The 20,740-nt window shown below is 43.6% G+C and overlaps 5 protein-coding genes across 6 annotated transcripts; 3 read left to right on the top strand and 2 right to left on the bottom strand.

The window, feature by feature from the left end:
• The first annotated feature begins 11 nt into the window (after positions 1 to 11).
• Positions 12 to 1,941, top strand: LOC115744574 (RING-H2 finger protein ATL13). 2 transcript variants are annotated; one of them, XM_030679817.2, is made up of 2 exons: positions 12 to 460; positions 584 to 1,941. In XM_030679817.2, the coding sequence occupies exons 1-2, from the start codon at positions 253 to 255 to the stop codon at positions 1,678 to 1,680; spliced, it is 1,305 nt and encodes a 434-aa protein (XP_030535677.1). In that variant the 5' UTR covers positions 12 to 252; the 3' UTR covers positions 1,681 to 1,941. The 2 variants fall into 2 exon arrangements, with proteins under 2 accessions (XP_030535677.1, XP_030535676.1); XM_030679816.2 differs by having other exon boundaries at positions 14 to 1,941.
• Positions 1,942 to 2,479: 538 nt separating this feature from the next.
• LOC115744578 (EG45-like domain containing protein 2) lies at positions 2,480 to 3,277 on the bottom strand. The gene is made up of 2 exons (XM_030679820.2): positions 3,120 to 3,277; positions 2,480 to 2,912 (listed from the first exon to the last, which is right to left on the bottom strand). The coding sequence occupies exons 1-2, from the start codon at positions 3,232 to 3,234 to the stop codon at positions 2,632 to 2,634; spliced, it is 396 nt and encodes a 131-aa protein (XP_030535680.1). The 5' UTR covers positions 3,235 to 3,277; the 3' UTR covers positions 2,480 to 2,631.
• Positions 3,278 to 6,611: 3,334 nt separating this feature from the next.
• LOC115744579 (EG45-like domain containing protein 2) lies at positions 6,612 to 7,391 on the bottom strand. The gene is made up of 2 exons (XM_030679822.2): positions 7,236 to 7,391; positions 6,612 to 7,033 (listed from the first exon to the last, which is right to left on the bottom strand). The coding sequence occupies exons 1-2, from the start codon at positions 7,342 to 7,344 to the stop codon at positions 6,753 to 6,755; spliced, it is 390 nt and encodes a 129-aa protein (XP_030535682.1). The 5' UTR covers positions 7,345 to 7,391; the 3' UTR covers positions 6,612 to 6,752.
• Positions 7,392 to 12,511: 5,120 nt separating this feature from the next.
• Positions 12,512 to 13,451, top strand: LOC115744577 (RING-H2 finger protein ATL56-like). Its single transcript, XM_048277162.1, has one exon. The coding sequence runs from the start codon at positions 12,566 to 12,568 to the stop codon at positions 13,148 to 13,150; it is 585 nt and encodes a 194-aa protein (XP_048133119.1). The 5' UTR covers positions 12,512 to 12,565; the 3' UTR covers positions 13,151 to 13,451.
• A 5,750-nt stretch (positions 13,452 to 19,201) lies between these two features.
• Positions 19,202 to 20,146, top strand: LOC115744492. Its single transcript, XM_030679709.1, has one exon. The coding sequence runs from the start codon at positions 19,202 to 19,204 to the stop codon at positions 20,144 to 20,146; it is 945 nt and encodes a 314-aa protein (XP_030535569.1).
• Positions 20,147 to 20,740: the final 594 nt, after the last annotated feature.

Below are 20,740 nucleotides of genomic sequence, written 5' to 3'. Positions count from 1 at the left end.
GTAGACGAAGCTGCCCTTTCTAGCTCTGTCACGTTAATCTCTACCCTTCATTACTCTCCCTTAAACTCTCTATCACTCTCTTGGTCCCCTCCCACCTTGCAGTTTTATATATCACGACCAGTATGTCTATTAATACCCTGCAGGAAATTGATGGTTGCACTACACAGAAACAGAGGTTTTGGAAATTAGAGCAAGTTTGGGTGTTCTTTTCTCACTCTTGGTCTACTTGGATTATGTTTGCATGAAGCGAGAATGGAGAACAATCTTCTGTCACCCCCGCCGGTTGTTCACTCCGGTGTCTTCACTCTGATCAACAAGGTAAGCCCAACCACACTGCTCATCATCATCATCCTGTCCATCGTCTTCTTTGTCTCTGGTCTGCTTCACCTCCTCATAAGAATCCTCCTGAGACCTCCCCACAGAGAAGTTGAGGAAGCGGAGAGCGTGACCCCATTTCAAGGTCAGTTGCAGCAGCTCTTCCACCTCCATGACTGTGGGCTCGACCAGTCCGTCATAGACAACCTCCCTGTTTTCCACTACAAGGCCATCATAGGGCTAAAGGTCGACCCTTTTGACTGTGCAGTGTGTCTGTGCGAGTTTGGGCCTGAGGACAAGCTCAGGCTCTTGCCCAAGTGCAGCCATGCCTTCCACATGGAGTGCATAGACACTTGGCTCTTGTCTCACTCCACTTGCCCTCTGTGTAGAGATAGCCTGTGGCCTGATTATGATTTCACTCCGAACAATGCCTGCTCTCAGTCCTTTTTGCTTGTTCTTGAGTCTGGAAGTGAGAGCTCGAGAGAGATTGTCGCTGCTGACAGAAGCTGTGACTTAGCCAGGACCAGTTTGGCGGCGAGATCAGATTCCCATTTTAGTTTTGATGGAGAGACGAAATTCGGGTCGTCCCTTGTCGATTTGTTGAGCAAGTCCCGTGAATTCGGCGCAAGAGATGCCGCGACGCAGACCGAAGTGGTAGATTCAGGGGAGAGGGTGGTGTCCATTAGGCTAGGGAAATTTAGGAATGTGGATGGTGGTGAATCTAGTAGTACTAGTGCTACTAATAACACTCTGGGTTCAAGAAGATGCTTCTCTATGGGGTCTTATGAGTATGTGACAGATGAATCTTCCACATTGCTAGTGGCAGTCAGGACCCCATCGAAGAAGCAGCCGAGCAGGAAACCCGCATTACCACTGAGGCCTGGTCACCGCCTGGCAATGTCCGTGTGTAGTTGTGAATCTAGGAGACACTTTGATGGCTTCGATGCGACAAAAAGCGGTGAATTTGGCGATAGCAGGAGGGATACTGCTACTGGGAGGAACAAGAGAGAGAGCTTTTCGATATCGAGAATCTGGGCGAGGGGAAAGAAGGAGAAGCCGAACTCGAGGGGAGAGACATCGGCCCAGCCAGCTTCTCTCCAGATTCCAAATAACCGGGCCATCATGAGCGGAGAGGCCAAAGGCAAGCTGAATGGAGACAATTGTAGTAGAGCTTCGACGGAACTCGAACTCGGTTGCTCGGGGAATTTAGGAAGCGAGTTCGGGTGTGATCAGGATAGCAAGAGGATGAGTCTGGATGCTCAAACAAATCTGCCTTCTTTCACCAGGAGGACCCTGCTTTGGCTTGTTGGGCTCGGAGCGCCACAGAGCAAGGTTGTGCATGCATCTTCCTCACCCCAAGTCTAGGCCTTTCTTCGAATTTCAGGAACAAGATAAATCTCTTAGTGCAGTTCAACTCTTTTTTACTGGCAAGGTGGAAAGCTCTAGCCGCTGCATTGAGATTATTCAGGGTTTCTGGAAACTTAATCTGGTCCACAGCCATAGTGTCATTTCTTGCCATGCTCATGTAATGAATACGAATGTATCAGATTGTTCAAGAAAATTGCAAAATCTTTCAGACACACTGTGTTCATCGAGCCTTAGTCAAGTAGATTCTGAAGTCTTGATCTTGCTCCTTCCCCGTCAAATTACTAATTACGGTGTTTGCGCGGATCGACATTAGTGGTTCGATTTACTCACGTGAAAGGTGGTAATCAGACAGGAAATGTTATTGCCGGGATTTGAATGTGGAGAAGTTCTTGGCATCTAAATGAGGAAAACAGAAGAAAATTATTCACCTACTCAATGTATTGAGGGTAGATTATTTCATTTGCTAGGCCATGGAGTTAATGATCAATTGCCTGCAACTTTTTCTCCATCGTTTTGAGCAAGAGACATGGTTATGAGCTGTTGGGGATGCAGCATTTAATGGAGTCATGCTGACTCCGATTTGAATTTAGGTTGCTGGGCTGAGCTGCTGGACATTAATGGCGGATGCTACTCATTTCACCTATAAAGTGTCCGGAGAGTATTATATGTGGCTGTTCTTCATGTCATGTGATCGCTTGTAATAAGAAATGCACTCCATCGCCCTTTCACTTTCCTGCATTTATTATCTTGACGTTGACTTCTAGCCAGTCAAAAACCATTCCAAAACGCAGTATTGATACAACACATACATATTTTCATTCTAAACCAGATCGGAGATTAGCATCACGTTATTTAAGTAGTCTTCGAACACGCAAAGTCGACATTATTTTCGTGATCGTCCCCGGACTTTAGGCAATTCCTTCGAGAAAAGGGTTTCGAGGTCCTTCCTTAGGAGTATTCCACCCAGATTTTGCCGGCCTTGAGGTCGGCGATCGTCTCGAAGGCGTCGCGGGAGAGGTTGATGACCCCGTTGCACGGTTGCCGGCAGTAGTCCACGACTTTGACCGTGATGACGCCGCCCTTGCAGGGGTGCGGAAATTCGTTGGCGGCTTTGGTGCAGCTGACCCTCAGGATCCGCCCGCAGGCCCTCCCGTTGTCCCACAATTCGTCCCTCACTCCGGCGATCATCACTCCGCTGTTCTCCTTATTGAACCCTGCACAAGCCGCGGCTGCCAAAAAGAGCAGAAGGACAGGAGGACACAACATTTGAGAAGTTACATCACCCATTTTTCCAACGCGATTGGAAGAAGAAATGGAATTCTCAGACTACCCATTTCACAAGAAAATTAGACGCAAACATTTGCATCCAAACACACGGACGCGAACATTACATTAATAACCTCTAGTTAAGTCAGGTGAAATTACGCGACACTCACGGTAGTATTCGGGATGGGGATTGTAGTAAACCGCAAGACCCTGCTCTGCAGATGCAGCAGAAAATAGGGACAAAGCCATGGCCAACATCACCAGCACTTGCAATTTCACCTCCATTGTTGTTACCTTGTTATGCCTTGGGGCATCTTCAATCCCCGTGTGTCTCTATATATATACACGGAGGATTTGATCCACCGTGAAGATTGGGTCGAGCCTCTGTGTTTAGTCATGGTCCTTCAGCCTTCAATGGAAAGACTTGGAAGTCAGGGAGCGAACCTTCTTTGCATGTGGTCGCTTGTGGACTAAAGTTACGTGGCCACACTGAACTGTGAGAAGTCAATTCCTCTTCAGCGCCGTCCACAGCGGGACTAGGTGGTACTTCCCGGCGTCGGGGCCCTTAAACACGACGGGTCTTGACGAGAAGCATTGGCCGTCGGATGGTGAGCAAATGAGATGACCCCGCATGATATGTTCAGACAGTATGTGCAATCCGTAAACTTTTCAGTGGTCCGTCCGTTCTATCGAGTCGAGAGTATAACTTAATCATGCAAAAATAGTGTCTAGTACATGTATAACACGGTGGCGGACACATTCATGTGGGCAGAGGGCTTCCTTAATTATGATGTCATATCGCCAAATGTAGCATTATATGGCGTATAATCTCACAATAAAGTAGAGGAGTTCCATTAGTGATCTGGTTAATCTTATTGTTAATTAATTAATATCCACTCGCCTGTATACAGAAACGATTATTGCAGGTCTCTCCTCAAACCCTGAAAAGGCAAACTATATAAGATCAGGCATCATCAGCGGTGCAAATTACCAACCATAGGAAATCTCACATTCTCTAAATCTTCGAATCGTTACAGAAGCGATTCTCTTCAGGCCGTCCTTATGGGGAATAGTAAGGAAAAGTACCAAAAAAGTTTGGGAAAAAGCCACCAAAAACCCTAAATTATACTCGTTGTGACACATTTATCCCAAACTTTTCTTTGTGACACAAAAAATCCTAAACTTGTATGCATGTGACACATTTACCCCAAACTTGTGCTCGTGTGACACATTTACCTCAAACTTTTTATTGTGACACTAAAAACTCCAAACTTATAGGCATGTGACACATTTATCCCAAATTTTGAGGTAAATGTGTCACATTGATATAAGTTTAAGATTTTTGATGTCACAAAAAAATATTTTGAGATAAATATATCACACGGGTATAAGTTTAGGGTTTTCGATGTCACAAGAAAAAGTTTAGGGTAAATGTGTCACATGAGTAAAAGTTTGGGGTTTTTGGTGTCACAAAAAAAAGTTTGGGATAAATGTGTCACGATTGACATAGTTCGGGATTTTTGGTGGTTTTTTCCCAAAAAGTTTTAAATTTTTTACCTTGATTAATTTAGTCCTATACCTTTTTGCATTTATTCCAATTGAGTCTATTAGGCCAATTCTAACCGGAAATCACTGAAGTGAATGTTTTTTAATAAAAATTTTTTAGTGTTCTTTTGATTTTTTTTGTTGAGGGGCCGTTAAGGGTCGTCGAAACGTTCGCCACCCACAGGTGAGGGTCGGTGACCCTCACCCGCACTAGGTCGCCCCGATGCCCTCACCAGCCAAAGCGAGGGCGGGCAACCCCTAGCCGGCTTTATGGCCCTCATCCATGGTCGGCGAGGGTGTTCCAACCCTCCCTTGTGGCCAGTGAGGGTCAACTAGCGGCCCTTGCCGTCCATCAGTAAGAAAATGAACTAAAGAAATGAAAATAATAAACGAGACCGAGGTCATCATATGATAGGAGATACAATCATGGAAAAAATGTAATACACAAGCAACACAATTTATCACTTAATATTTCTCAGAACAACCCTTACATGGATTACAAAAAGTCTTGTCAACTTAGTGAGGACTTGAAGAAAATACTCAGGGTAATAAGGAGGGTTATAGAAAACTGTGTTAGGTCCAAATAAGCAATTAAGAGAAGGGGTGAATTGATTTTTTCAATAAAAACACAAATTAATTTTGAAGAACCAATCCAAATAAATGTTGGGTTGTGATTCATACTCCTCATAAGGCACGTGGGTTTCATTGCCGCGATATATGCTCTTTTTTGCTTGTAATTGAGTGATGTAATGAGAGATGCGAGCTGCTAATTATAGTGAAATCATTTACTGGACGTAAGTCTAGTTTAAGGGTGGACCATGATAAACCTAATCTCGAATGCTCTTTCTCACTTTAAGTTTTACTTTATTATAGTTGTGCGTGGAATCTTAACAATAAAGATATTGTTTCTGTGCACTAAGTGAACTATCAATAAAAGTGGCAGTTAATAACGAGTTTGGGGAAAGAGAAATTGCAAACGAGATTTATGGAGATTCGAGTTAGGTATGTCTACTCTTCTCTTCCAGGTTTAACAATCTAAAATAGGTTGAATTTTACCAGCTATGACAAAGGGTAGAAATATCGCCTTGCTACAAGTAGAATCTGCTGCTATGCAGAACCTAACTTCTTTCTACGAAAATGCCGTTATAGACACCCAATAGTTCTCACACTTTGTACACATAGCACAATAAATCCTCTCCCCAAACTGTAACGAGTAACACTATTTCTCTCGGTGTTTTCACACTAAAGTACCACCATTTCTCCAGGTCATTGGGCGAGGGCCACCACCCTTGCCTCGGCCGACGAGGGCTCACAGGCCGGCCCTAACCCCTCCAAAAAAAGGGGGAAAAAAAAAAGCAAACAAAATTTAAAACTTAAAAATATTAAAATATTATTAAAAATTATTTATATTAGCATCGACCGGCCAAATGGATTGACTTGGCTCAATCGTAAAAAGTTTACAACTCAAGTGGAAAAAAAAAAGTTTATGACTGAATTCGCATAATTGCGATAGGTTTAGAACTTTTTTTATAATCATCCCTAATATGGTCCATTGCCACAGTATCATTTCTTGCTAACCTCATGTGACATATCATATTTTTCAAGGAAATTGCAAGATCTTTGAGACGTTTTGTGTTCATCGAGCCTTAGTCAAGTAGATTCTGAGGTCTCGATCTTGCCCCCTTCCCTGTTGAATTGCTAATTGTGGGTGTTCGCGTGGATCACATTAAATTGTCCGATTTACGTGAAAGATGGTAATCAGACAGGAAATGTTATTGCGGGGATTTGAATGTGGAGAAAGCCTAGGCATCTAAATACAGAAGAAAATTATTCACCTGTACTCAATTCATGAGGGTAAGATTATTTCATTTTTAGGCCATGGAGTTAACGACCAATTTGCCTGCAACTTTTTCTTCATCATTTTTTAGCAAGAGACGTGATTACGAGCTGTTGAAGATGCGTCATTTAATGTTGTCGTGCCGACTCCGGTTTGAATTTAGGTTGCCGTGACTGAGCTACTTACTGGACAATAATGGCGGGTGCTAATCATTTCACCGACAAAGTGTCCTTTATGCAGACTTCGTGACAGTCAAAAACCACTCCGAAAGCGCAGCATAAATATACCAATACGTGATTTTTATTCAAGCCGGATCGGAGATTAAGAGTCACGTTATTTAAGTAGTCTTCGGACCTGGCGATGCCAAATCGTAAAAGCAGACATTATTCTCGTGGTCAGTCCCCGAACTTCATGTTTTTCCTTAGGAATAGTCCACCCAGACTTTGCCGGCGTCGAGGTTAGCGATCCTCGCGAAGGCGTCGCGGGAGAGGTTGATGACCCCGTTGCACGGTTGCCGGCAGAAGTCCACGACTTTGACCGTGATGACGCCGCCCTTACAAGGGTTTGGAAACAGGTTGGCGGGTTTGGTGCATCTGACCCTCAGCATCCGCCCGCAGGCCCTCCCGCCGTTCCACAATTCTTCCCTCACTCCGGCGATCATCACTCCGCTGTTCTCCATATTGAACCCTGCACAAGCCGCGGCTGCCAAAAAGAGCAGAAGGACAGGAGGACACAACATTTAAGAAGCTACATCACCCATTTTTCCCACGGAATTGGAAGAAGAAATGGAATTCTCCGACAACCCTTTTCACAAGAAAAGTAGACACAAACATTTGCATCCAAACACATGGACACGAACATTAATACCCTCTAGTTAAGTTAGGTGAAATTGCGCGACACTCACGGTAGTATTTGGGATCGTGGTAAACCGCAAGACCCGGCTCTGCAGATGCAGCAGAAAATAGGGACAAAGCCATGGCCAACATCACCAGCACTTGCAATTTCACCTCCATTGCTGCTCCCTAGTTATGGCTTTAGGGCTTCTTCAATCCCAAGTACATATACACGGAGGATTTGATCCAACATGAAGACCGGGTCGTCCCACTGGGTATTCATCATTGCTCTTCGGTGGCAAGACTTGGAAGTCAATGGGTCAACGTCCTTTCGCACTAAAATTTAAGTGGGACGCGCTGTTAAAAATCAAATCTCCCTTCAGTCCCGTCCACGTCAGGACTAGGTTGGTTCTCCGGTGTCAGTCGTGCTCTTAAACCCGACAGGTCGTGACGAGAGGCGTGGGCCGTCGATTCGAGTTAGGAGAATCGTCAGCCGTCGGCTGGTGAGCAGATGAGATGACACCGCATGATATTTTATTGCGAAGCAGGATTGAACCGTATGAACACTTGCTCGCAAATCAGGAATATTTATAGTCAAGATTACAAACGTGGGAAATATTCTATCGTTTGTCGGAGCCGAGGAAATATCGCGCAGGTTTCATTCAGTCAAAGGAGCTATTCTATCGCTGTTCTTCATGTGAATATGTATGAATCGATTATATTCTCCAACTTTGAATTTGGTTACGGTGCGCAAATTAGTGGAAACTTCTATGTAAGGTGAAAAGTAAGATAATAACAACAATATAGTTGTTGAGTGTTGAGACGGTATTTGCAGTCTGTAAAATTTTCGATTGCCCGTCCATTATATCTGTTTGGGAAATATAGTGTACGAATGTGAACAACATGAATGAGACTACGAGACGTGGTAACACTCTCTTTAAGAAATTATTTATCCCATGATGTTGCTAATGGTTACCAGTAAAGTTTCTCGGGGATACAACAGAGTCTCAACGAGAATATTAAATAGTAATTCGAATATTTTTCCAAGAACTCTCTAGGGAAACAATGCGAAATAACTCTCTAGGTAAACAATTCTCTTGTTTGAAAGAAACGAAAATTGGAAGTAGAAGAAGTAAAAGAATGAATATTGAATAGAATTGCTAAATGTATATCAGGGAAATGAACACAAGCTTTTATGCTCTTCCGAACAAAACGCAATTTTTCGTATATGAAAATAAGCGTAATTCGGACATAACTCTTTATGTCCAAAAAAAGTTATTTCCGACACAACTCTCCATGTCCGAAACTCACAACTCTAGACACAACTCTTCATGTTCCAAAATTGCTATGTTTGAAAAGTTGCAACCATTGAACATAATTATTTAGTTAAAAATCCAAAATTAAAATTAATAAAAATAACTACAACTCATATGTGAACAGTCACACCATTTCGTTAGGACACAATAGTTAATTTATCACTATAATTTCCAAAAAAAAATAATATAATAATTATTGAATAGTGCCGATTTTTATTGACAACCGCACAAGAGTGCAAAGTGCACCTAATAATTGAGACTATAATAGCCTTTTCCTTGAGAAGTTCCATCAGTGATCTGCTTAATCTTATTCTTAGTTAATATCCACTCGCTTTCTGGGTCTCACTTCAAGCCCCGTAAAGGCAAACCATATAGATCAGATCGGAAAATATTTCCTATATGTCGGGAATTTTTTTTTTTTTTTGTCTAGTTTTATTCTATCATATTCTACTACATAAGTCATATTATGTGCGTTATTTGCAGATTGCGAAACCCTATTTTCTCCTCACATGTCCCCACCCGACTCTCTCCGAAAGTGAGAATTCGAACCCCCCCACCTCCCTCCTCACGTGTCCCCACCCTGCTTTCTCCTCTCGCGCCCTATGACCAGCCACTTTTCCAAACAGTTACGCCATGCATGCGCTCAAAAAGATGACCTCCATTTTTGGCAAAAACGAAATGAAAAAATTACAAGTCGAAATGACCCAATACACAGAAATTAAGTTGAAGATAGGTTCTTCAGCACCCAAGATACATAAATTTAGTACTTTCGTTCAATGGACTTTTATAGAAAAAACTTCGACAAAGGTCCGCTTCGACGCCCACGATGTTTTGATGTTCAAGTCGTTTCTTTTTGCAACCAAGAATCACACATGGCGATGAATTTTTCTGTGGGGCATTGCCGATGTTTTTCTTTAAGTGTCGGCGTTTGTTTTATTTGAATCGATATTCGAAAAGTTAAACCAACTTATGGTGAATTTCATATGGATCTCTAGTACCACAAAAAAAAAAAAAAAAAAATCCCCCTCAAGATTGATTTAAAAAGAAAAAATTGAAAAGAACGAGAAAGCACCCCCACGTAACATAATTGAAATCAAATGGGTGGGTAGGGTTGGATAAAAAATAGTCCGACCCACATAGACTCATTTAATCTTGTTATTTCCATTCAATGCAAATTTAGCAACCCATACTCGAGCCGATCTAACCCATACACATCCAAATTCATACCCAACCTATACCCGACTCGTTTCATATTCCTTAAATACTTCCATATTTAACCCAATCTAAGAAAAACTTATATCCAAACTGAGGTAAGAGTGTAGAGAGAGTGAACACGAGATCGAGTGATGGTGAGAGAGAATGAAAAAAGAGTTATAGAAATATATTGGGTCTACTTGAGTTGTAAACTCATTTATGACCTATTCACGGCATAGTTATGATCCATTTAATACTTATATTATGCTCAAACCCATTTATTAAATATAAATAACCCATGTAATAAATCAACTCATCATATATGGATTAAGAAATGTGTTTATGACCTATTTTAACGGATCTAACGTCGGTATATGCATAATCTGGGCACGATCTTAAAAGGCTAGTGTTTTATACGTTGCCTCCGGTTCGTTACCTTCTGTAAATAGTCATCGTAAGCTCCTCGTCTTAAGCCATCGAGCCAATGACCGATGTTTATGGCATCACCAACACCAACTCAATCGAGCTCTCTCTATTCCCGATACATACATTTTTACTCAACTTCCCACATGTATTTCACATTTGATGCGCCCTCTAACCAGCCACTTTTCCAAACTGTTACGCCATGCATGCGCTCGAAAAGATGACCTTCACTTTTGGCCAAAGGAAATGAAAAAATTACAAGTTGAAATGACCCCATATGCAGAAATTAAGTTAAAGCTGTGCATAATCGCCGAATTAATGGTTCTGGCGAAGTCTTGGGCCCGAGCTCAGCGAAATGGAGGCCCACTACGACCAACCACGAAAGTAGAAGCCTTGCCTTCATTTCGTGCTATGATTATAGGATAATTTATCATACAGACAGACTGAAGTTGAAGATAGGTTCTTCAGCACCCAAGATACATAAATTGACAAATTTTTAATATTTTTTTGTGCGAAAAAAGCCACCAAAAACTTCAAAATTATGACCATTATGACACATCTAACTTGAATTTCTTTGCGACACTAAAAAATTACAAACTATATTCACTATGACAAATTTAACATAATTTTTTTTTCCCGTGACATCAAAAACTCCCCAATTTGTACCCGTGTGATATATTTATCCATTATCAAGATTCTATCATATATCTTCAGCCAAAACAAAGTCGTTTTTATTTCATTTAAGCCACATAGGCGCCGTGTCAATACCGTTTGTCTTTTGTCGTTCATATAAGAAGATGTTTCACTATGCTCATCGACGAAATCTCGACGAAAGATAAAATTGTCATACTATAAAGTTTAGGATAAATATGTCGTATTTGACGTAACTTAAAATACTTTATAACATTTTTTTTTCAATTTTTTTTTTTTGGTGTTAGTAAAGTAGGTGGGTGATGGAAGATAAAGAAAGCCAAAGGCACGAGCCTGAGCAATGGGGCGGCGGATGGAGAAGTCAAAGACTGCGTGCTTGGCCCCTTGTTTTCCTCTGATCTTTTTTTTTTTTTTTTTGGGTCAAACTTTGGTTTCCTCTGATTATACGGACATCTTCTCACTTCCCACGGTTAAAGCGGATGACTCAACACTAAGCTTCACGAAACCATAGCTTAGTGTCCTATTTTATTTGATCAGACATCTGCACCTCAGTTTGGTGGGGATCAAACGATGATAAGAAGCCATATTTAAGCATGAAAAAGCTGGATATAGATCACTAAACATATGGTCTAGTGTAGCAATGATTTGAGACCAACTTGTAACGTACGCAAAATTGCAAAAGGAAGTTTCATTCCCACCGTTCGTTTTACACCACGTATCTCTTAACATAATATTATTTTTCGTACCTGATTGTCTGAATTAATTACGAAAGGAATTTCGTATCCTCAGAAAATATCACATGTTTTGGCATTTTATCGCGCTTGAGATTCTGTATATTGCTACGATATTAAGGGAAGTGCCTAATTGGAATTTACGTGCCGTTTTTGCCGGCGATTAAGGATTGAGAAAGACTTTTGATAGCGAAAAGATGGGATGAGGACCTCCCACCACCTAATTATATTTGAGTAGCGTTGAGACTTGAGAGGACAAGATTCAGCCACATAAATTAATTTATGAATTTCAACGAGACAAGAGTTTAAAGCAGTATATAAGATGCTTGGAAAGAAAGACATGTAAGAGTGAAGAGTGCGACGACAAGCCATGGTCATTCTAGGTAATTTATTCATTTTTTTTTTCACGGATCGGAGGAAAAATTGTCCAAAAAGCCCTCGCACTTTGGATGATCAGTTCTAAACATTTTCAATTTTGTCAATTTATAGTTCGAAATATTTAGTTATTTTGACAATCGAGTTTATCCGGTTAATTTTAATTGGAAATCGCCGACTTGGACACCATTAGTATCATGTAGGGCCGGTGGGGCTAACATAGACCATTTTTTATAAATTTTTTTAATTTTTTTTTTTAATCAAGTCCGGCGAGGGTCGTCGGACCCTCATTGGCCATTAGGCGGCGACGACGACTGGCATGGGCTTTGCGGCCGTAGCTTAGTGGCCAGCAAGGGTTGGCCAACTCTCACCTGTGATCGATGGAGGTTGTCCAACCACCCTCTCTAGGCTTGGCAGAAAAAAGTAAAAGAGATAAAAAAAATAAAATGAAGAAGAAAAATCGTAAAATATATATATGTGTAATGAAAAGCCGCAAAGAGAGATCCTCATCTAAACCGACATACCTACGGTCCTCCACCCAATGATATCAAAATCCTATGATGTCTTTTGCGTCAGACCCATAAATTTATTTCTTTTTATTTTCTCATCCTTCAAATAGATAAGTGGAAAGTAAAATTTGAAACCATCTTCGCCGAAATATCTCTCCGTCGAAATTGCAACTTCTCTCTCTCTCTCTCTCTCTCTCTCTACATGCCTCCCCATCATGACACCTTTCACGGCGGCGAACCCGCCTCCGGCCACCAGAATAACGGCGCTTCGACGCTGCCGCCGCCGAAGCAGAACCCGAAGCTGCTCTCCCTCCTCCTGAAGGCCATAATAATGACCCTGATAACCACCCTCTTCTTCCTCTTCCTCGGCCTGGCCGCCATCATCCTCCTCCACCTCTGCCTCGCCGGCGGCCTCCTCCACCGCCGCCGCCAGATCGACCTCCCGCCTCCCCTCGGCCGGGCGTTGCCCCCGCGCGACCTCAAGAGGCTCCCCAAATTCAGGTACCCGAAGAGGGGGGCTCAGGGTCAGGGTCAGGGCCAACACAATCAAGGCTTTACCGATTGCGCGGTCTGTTTGGAGGAGTTCAGTCAAGGCCAGTGGTGCAGGAAGCTGGTCGGGTGCGGTCACGTGTTCCATAAGAGCTGCGTGGACACTTGGCTCGTCAAAGTTGCTGCTTGCCCGGTTTGCCGGTCGCAGGTCCGAGCCCAGGTGGGGTCTACGAGGCCTGGAATCGACGGACGAGATTGCAAGCAGCTTTGGGCTTTCGGTAGAGAGACGCCCGTCTGAGGGATTCGGTGGATGGGACTTGTGGAAGTCCGTGAAAAGTGGTTAGATTGTGGTCATGCGTTGAAAAATTCAATCTTTTCTTTGGGCAATGAAATATGATCTCCTGGATCATCAACTGCAGCAATTTCGTTCTTTCCTACTTTAGTTGCTCAAGTTGTTATGGGATCAGTTTGGTTATGTTTGGTTAGCTAGAACTGAGAAGTCCCAGTGCGGTTGCAGTTTTGGTTGTGAATGAATTGCTGTCCTAGTTTAATGTTCTGTTTTGTTGTTAGGAGGCGTGGAGCTTAGCTTTTCGTGCTTTTGTAGATTCTCTTCATATTTTTTGGTTCATAATCTTGTACAGTGCTTGTTTTGGTTTTGTTGCACATTGTTGCAGCTGAAATAGGAAGTTTCCTAGGATGACTGATGTGCCTCAGAATAATTGGAATTGAACCAACATTTGCAAAGGATCAGAGAGGCAATGCTAAGTGACTAGCTTTATGCCAAAGTTGTACTCTAGTATGTGAAACAATGCAAGTAGAACGTTCGTCATCTTTGGGATTTCAGTAGCCAAGGATCGAGTTTAACTGTTACTCTTACCAACTATCTGATTTACGGATTGGTGGTCAGACTTAAACTTGGTATGTTACATTGGCGTGAACTTCCTAGAAATGTCTTCTGCTTGAGAATTAAGACGCATAAGAATATAATTCATATTGGACTATGCGGGATCCGCATTGATTTTCTGATTTCATTACTGCCCTAATGATGATTCAAGGGCCATAATACAAGGCACCGCCTCTGACTTCTCAGAGTTGCCACTGGAGAACGATTGATTCATGGTAATGGGTAATGGCAACTAGGTTGTATACCACTGTGGGGGTTTTGATTAGGCGATTTATTTGGAGTGGCTGGTGATTGAATGCCTGATGAGGTATGCAGCCGTGTACCGGATTAGGGATAAGAGTGGAGCCATTCTGATGATTTACACTGTCAATCTGTTGGACTGTTTATCCATCATTGATTTTTTTTTTTTTTGGGTCAAATCCATCATTGATTAAAAGCTTGCAACTTTTATGTGGAATTTGGTGGGTAGACTAAGCTTTTGGAATTCTTGAAATACAATGGAGAATTACTCATGATTGAAAGATGAAAGTAGTCTGCCAACTACAGCTTCAGGAAACATTTTATTTGTCTTTTCTACTGATTAAGGCCTTGTGCAGCCCTTGTGTTGTGCAATATTCTGTCGCACAACATCATTCTATCTGCGGCCCTCCAAAGAGCAATATCGTCAAGTTGGATTGTTATCTTGAATTACATTGCTCGCAGTTCACTTTCAATATATGATCTGCTGGATGACATCTTATAAGTTGTGCATCTGCTTTGGAAGAAAAAAGGTGTTGGAAGCGTCCTCAAGCAATTAGGTCATGTTCAAATATTGTTTGGTTAAGTTTAATTTGAGGATGATACAGCTAAAGTTACTGGCAGAATGCCTAATTCATTTAGAAATATGATCCCCTCAACTTAAGATGAATTGTGTGTGGAGTTTTTTCCTTTGTTGCAAAACCCTTGGCTTGGATCTGGTATATTGTGAAGGCATCGGCACCTTTGTGCAGTTGTCCTCTGTATATATTCTGATATTCTGGATTTATATGAGGGATATCTAACTGCAGGAATCTTGAATATACCGGCAGTGTAGTTATGAACACTCAGTCATATATTAAGTTTCTTGCCAGACCTGATTCATAGTTCACTGGACAAGGCAAGTAGATGGCCGGCGCCTGACAAATTTAATACTTGTTTGGCGTTTGGACGTGAATTGGCTCGAGTAAACAGGTTTGTGGGATGCGTTTTTCATTTATGTTGGATCCTCATTACCTTGCATTTGGATCAGGAGATAAGACAATGAATGTGAGCAATGTGCGGACCATTTCATATGCAGGCACATGAAATTCTGGGTATCTTAGATGGCAAGAGATATGAACATTCTGGGCATGCCAATGTTTGAAATTCCTACTGTTGTTATTGTTGTTGTTGTGAACCTTCAGCAGAAGGCTAGATACTTTCGAGATATAACAAAGGGGTAAGTGCATTTTTCATTTTTTTGGTCAGAGGGATAAGTGCATTGGAAGCCTTAAAACCGATCGGAAATTGTAATCGAATTTTAAAACCTTCAATCCATTTATTACTATAACAAATCAATACCTAGAGGTGGGGCTCTCTCGCCTCACACGAACTCATGCGCGCATCTCAATAAACAAAGCACTTATGCAGTGACTATTTCGAATACCTTGTCTCGGTGTATGTGTGTATCGTGTCTTGAGGGAAATAAAAGGTCGGGTAGCAAGACAAAAATTTTATTGGATGGATTATATGAAGCTTTGTAATTCGTAAGAATCATATAAAGGGATGTGATGGCTTATATATGTCATAGGCTACCAAAAAAAAAGGATAATTCCTTCATGATTGGTCTATACACACACTGTACTCACAAATTTTATATCAGACTTTGCAAGAATTTGAGAATCAAGCTTGTTAATTTACAAGATGATTGAAAATTCGTCATCGAAAGTCAATTCACTTTTCTGTTATGCAACAAGACAAAAGCATCATTTTTGCTTCATCGTGCTAATTGTCATAACAACATAAAAAAGACTCTTGAGAGAGATCGAATCTGAATTCATTAAAAAGAATGCAACTTTGAAAGTGTCGGTCCGGCCGGACAGCCTATTCTATTCTCTGTATTTTATATCCTATTCTTAGATCTCTCTCCTCCACGAGGGGCAGGCTCTGTAATTTCACACAAACAAACCCAAATCCCCAACCCCAGCCCCAAAATCGACCTCTGAGCGACCCTCCGTCTTCGGCTTCTCCTTGCGAGGAGAGAGACAAAAAGATGTCGGAGAGGGACGACGCCGTCACCCTCCGCCACAGGTGCCTCGCCGCCTTCTCTCCCGTCAAGACCCTCCTCGACTCCCTCGCTGTCTTCCTCCGCAACAAGCGCCTCTTCCTCTCCCTCTTCGCCTCCGCCGCCCTCCCCCTCTCCCTCCTCCTCTTCTCCCTCGCCGTCTCCTCCCACCCCCTCCAGTCCCGCGTCCTCAGCCTCGAGTCCCTCGCCCGCCTCGCCCCAACCCGCTTCGAGGCCCGCCAGGTCCTCAAGGAGTCCCGCTCCGTCGCCCTCTCCCTCCTCCGCCTCCGCGCCTCGTACTCCCTCCCCTCCCTCGCCCTCTCCCTCGCCGCCGCCGTCTCCGCCGTCAGCTCCTCCCACTCCTCCCTCTCCGGCAAGCGCCCCACCCTCCGCTCCTCCCTCTCCCCCTTCCGGGAGAAGTTCCCCCGCGCCTTCGCCACCGCGATCTGCGTCTACGCCTCCATGTGGATCTACCTCAGCATACCCGCGACGCTGGTCGCCGTGACCGATTCGCGGGGCGCGAGGTTCCTGATCGTGGCCACCGGGTTCGCGGCGGAGATCTACCTGGCGGCGGTCCTAGGGCTGGGGATGGTGGTGTCGGTGGTGGAGCAGAGGTTCGGTTGGGACGCGATCCGGGCCGGTTGGGGCCTGATGGAGGAGGGGGGGAGGAGGTGGAGCGGGTGGGCCCTGTCGGGCTTCTTCGCGGCGCTGACCGGGTGGATCTGGCGGGGGGCGGAGGCGAGGATGGACGGGCAGGACTGGACGTCGGTGGAGGGGATGGTGAGGTGGACGGTGGGTATAAAATGGCGGGCGTGGCTGATCCCGGCGTACGGAGGGGTGGTGCTGTGGAGCTACGTGGCGGCCACGGTGTTGTACTGCGAGTGCAACAAGAGAAGGCTCGCCGGCATTGGCAATAGCAATAGCAGTACCAATCGGGGAGGAGATGGCGAGATGATCCCGCTCGCAATCTCCCACCACACCAACCTGTAATGTAATGTAATTTGAGGATGTCCCCTGGCATTCTTTCTCCCCTTCTTTTTCTATACAATGCGAACTTAGGATTTCTCCTAGCTCTGTCGAATTATGGAAAGCACAGATTTGTATGTATGAATTCCTGCGAAATCCCTTGCAATTATGGATAATTTGCGCCCCCCTAAATCACGACCATTTGATGATGGGCATTGGTAAAAAAAGGCAAACAAAAATGTCATTTAATATGGCCTACAGAAGCCTATATGATGTCATAATTTCCCAACACGAGAACCAACAACGTAGAGTAGACCCGCACGGGACAGTGTGCGCTTAGATTGTACAAAGGCGTAGGCAATGGACCAATTGCACCAATTGGACCAAAAGTGTCTGTCTGGTTTTCATTATAGAAAGTGATTAGATAGCTTTGGGGGACTAGGTCAAAAGTTGACCCGTAATCATCATCATCGTCATCATAGGCCAAGCCATCTTATTGACGATGGAAGTCCTACTCAACTACTGCCATTATTTATATTAATTGAAAACTCGTATCTTTAATGGTGCTAAAGTCATCGTTTACCGTCACCCTTTGGTGGAAGCCGGCTAGGGTTTTCAAAGTCTTCTCCTAACTCGAAGCTACTTGATGATTTTATGAAAAGTCCTCGGCTTTACTCGTCCCGCCGTTGAACTTTTCTCCGGCTAGCCTAGTTCTGCTCTCTCCCCTGATTCCGGCATCATGTGAAGTGCGCCTCTCAATCGAATCGACAGAAAGTGATCCGACTTGATAAATGCCAAGCTAACCCCAATGTAATGGTAAGTGATATAAATGTCACCAATGGGCAATTGTTGTATATTCTTAGGGGTGATCGGGTGACTTCTACGGCACATATATTCGTAGGATAGATGAACCTAGGCATGGCCAAATGGAACCGGCCCGTTGATTGGGTCCACGGTTTCGACCCGTTTTATATATAAAAAAAAAAAGGAGAGGGGGAGGGGAGGCTGGGGAGAAAGAGCCGTTGAGTCCGAGAACCGGCGATTCCGAATCGGAATCGAAACCGACGGTCCGAACGGATCGGCCACATCTAAATGAACATATTCTGGATGAGCAACTCGTCCCGATCTGTATGATCAAGTTTGGACTTGTCTCCGAGAGGAATCAAACGGAAATGCACCAAAAAAGTCATAAACTTATTGTGTTGTACTAATCTAGTCTAAACCTTTCAATTTGATTAGTTCAACCTTAAACCTTTTGCATTGGTATCAATTCGAGTTAATTAAACCAATTTTGGTAGAAAATCACTAACGTGGACTTCCATCTTCCTATGTGGCACCGCTAGCTCTAATGTTGATATTTCTTAATAACTTTTTTAAAAAATCTTATTTTAAAATATATTTTTTAGTTATTTTTTTCATTCTTTTTTTTTTCTTTTCACTTTGGCTAGTGAGGGTTTCCGGCAACATTGTTGGCCACTAGGCAAGGGCTAGCCAGCCCTCATCAGCCCCGACAAGGGCCTTCGTGATCGTGGGCAAGGGCTACCTTGCCCAGATCTAGTGCCAACCAGCCTTTATTAGCGATTGATGAGGGTTGCTGGCGACCCTCGCCGGCCAAAGTGAAAGAAACAAAAAAGAATGAAAAAAAAGGAAAAATAATTAAATCAAAATAAAAAATTATTTAAAAATATCCATGTCGGTGTCATCCACGCCACATAGAACGAAAGACGTCCACGTTAGCGATTTATGCCCAAAATTGGCCAAATAGACTAAATTGGTACAAATGCAAAAAAGTTTAAGATTGAATTCGTATCAATATAATAAATTTAGCACTATTTTAATAGGAAACTGCTAACCTAACAATCGACAATACTTGTCAGTTATTTCTAACAATACTTTTCCCCGAACCCCTTATCTTTCGTTATGTTTCAGTGGTTTGCACGCTTGATGACTTTTCTTAAGGTGGCTATTAGCATTAATATGGCCACCTATATATTGTCTCCGTGTTGACCCACTGAACTATTTTATATTGAAATCGTACGAACTGAACTTAAAGAGGCTTCTTCCACAGCGCAACTTTAGACTGGACGCAGTCAAATCAGCATGTCTTGACCGGGCTCACGTACACCGCGCAAACCTAAATAAATATCCATGGCTCTTGATTCTGGATCTCCAACGCAAAACCGACAGATTCATCACCAATGGAACTTGCCGTGCTTCTGAGTTTTGTCCAAACTCTGGTCGAAGCCCAAAAAATCTTCCTCAGAAATGGGAGGCTCATGATCTCCATCGCCGCCTCCACCGTCTTGCTCTACTCTCTGCTGCTCCTCACCAACATCTTCTCCGTCCGGCCCGCGGTCGGCCACCTCATCGCCAACCAAAGCATGTTGCTCATCACCAGCCCCACCAGCACCGAGTACTCCTACCTCCTCATGTCCGTCCAGAAGAACATAGGCTTGTTCTTCGGCCTTGAGTGGGTCTTCGTCTTGCTCTACTCCGCCTGCTCGATCCTCTTCTCGACCGTGACCATTTACGCCTCCGCCACCACGCATGGTGGCAAGAATCCGTCCGCCTCGGACTTGGCTATCGCGGTGGCTCAGTCCTGGACAAGGCCCTTCATCACTTTCTTCTACATCACCCTCTTCGGCATCGGTTACCTATTTCTTGTCCTAGCTCTGATGGTCCCTCTCGCTCTGCCTAGGGCAAGTATTGCTACCGTCATCCTATCCATCTTGGCCGCTTTGCTCTACGCTCATCTGGCCGTCGTTTGGACCCTCGGGCTCGTCGTGTCCGTGTTGGAAGAGGACAAGAGTGGACTCGAGGCGCTCGCGAAGGCGGGGCGGCTAGTGAAGGGAAGGGAAGTACATGGGTTCGCGTTGAGCCTCGTGATCGTGGTATTATCGATCCTAATGAGTCAGATAGTGAGGTTCGTCTCGATTCGACAATCCAATGGGGCATACGTTGGGATAGGCTTGTTGATGCTGAACTCGCTGTGGTCGGTGAGGATGTTTGGATTGATGGCGTACACCGTTTTTTACTACGAGTGCAAGAAGTTTCATGGAGAAGAGAGTAACGAATCCATGGTTAGCTTGGAATATTCGAAGATACCTGCTAATACGCCTCTCATTACAGAAAGCCTTCCTTAGGGTTTGGACGATGGAATTTATCAATATCTGTCCTTTGCTGAAAGTTGACACTATGGCCAAGTATGGAGCGAGTTTATAACTCGCCCAGACTTCTCTGTTTTCTTGCGGGGTCATATGTTAAAAGGAACAAACACCTTCTCTAGCTCGCATGACTTATCTCCATATACTAGTTACTTGTCCCATCAGAATGTGTTAATGAAGTATTTCACTTGCTCAATCTGATCTAAAGACAATACAAGAAGCCAATAACTAATAATTGGGAGCGGATTGACCCGACTCGATCAGCATCGGAGTAGCCATGAGACTGTAAGTCTGAATGTTCTGAAAATTTTGAACTATGGAGCAAAGTGCCCTTGACACCGCGAATAAGGTGCAGGAGAGCATCATAATGCTGATAATGATAACATTTAGCACTTTCGAACCAATTTGCGATAATCATGTCGCCCATAAAGTAAGACGAAGAGGAGACGCCCTCTTGGATTTCCAAACAGATAGAGAAGAATCATACGCGCTGGGTTTTGAACCCAGGCGAAAAACGGTGGCACTGAACTTAGAAAACCGAGCACAAGGAGCTTGTTTAAGGCCATACGAAAC

The sequence above is a fragment of the Rhodamnia argentea genome, chromosome 4, assembly GCF_020921035.1.
Source record: "Rhodamnia argentea isolate NSW1041297 chromosome 4, ASM2092103v1, whole genome shotgun sequence".
NCBI classification, from domain to species: Eukaryota; Viridiplantae; Streptophyta; class Magnoliopsida; order Myrtales; family Myrtaceae; genus Rhodamnia; species Rhodamnia argentea.
The sequence above is the reverse complement of the archived record's forward strand: the minus strand, read 5'-3'. Positions and strand labels throughout refer to the sequence as shown.

Excerpts from the sequence above, each read along its gene's own strand:
- LOC115744579 (XM_030679822.2), bottom strand. The coding sequence starts at position 7,344 with ATGGAGGTGAAATTGCAAGTGCTGGTGATGTTGGCCATGGCTTTGTCC. Across the intron at positions 7,034-7,235 it reads CCACGATCCCAAATACTACC|CCGCGGCTTGTGCAGGGTTC; the intron begins GTGAGTGTCGCG and ends TCTTTTTGGCAG.
- LOC115744574 (XM_030679816.2), top strand. The coding sequence starts at position 253 with ATGGAGAACAATCTTCTGTCACCCCCGCCGGTTGTTCACTCCGGTGTC.
- LOC115744492 (XM_030679709.1), top strand. The coding sequence starts at position 19,202 with ATGGAACTTGCCGTGCTTCTGAGTTTTGTCCAAACTCTGGTCGAAGCC.
- LOC115744578 (XM_030679820.2), bottom strand. The coding sequence starts at position 3,234 with ATGGAGGTGAAATTGCAAGTGCTGGTGATGTTGGCCATGGCTTTGTCC. Across the intron at positions 2,913-3,119 it reads TCCCCATCCCGAATACTACC|CCGCGGCTTGTGCAGGGTTC; the intron begins GTGAGTGTCGCG and ends TCTTTTTGGCAG.
- LOC115744577 (XM_048277162.1), top strand. The coding sequence starts at position 12,566 with ATGCCTCCCCATCATGACACCTTTCACGGCGGCGAACCCGCCTCCGGC.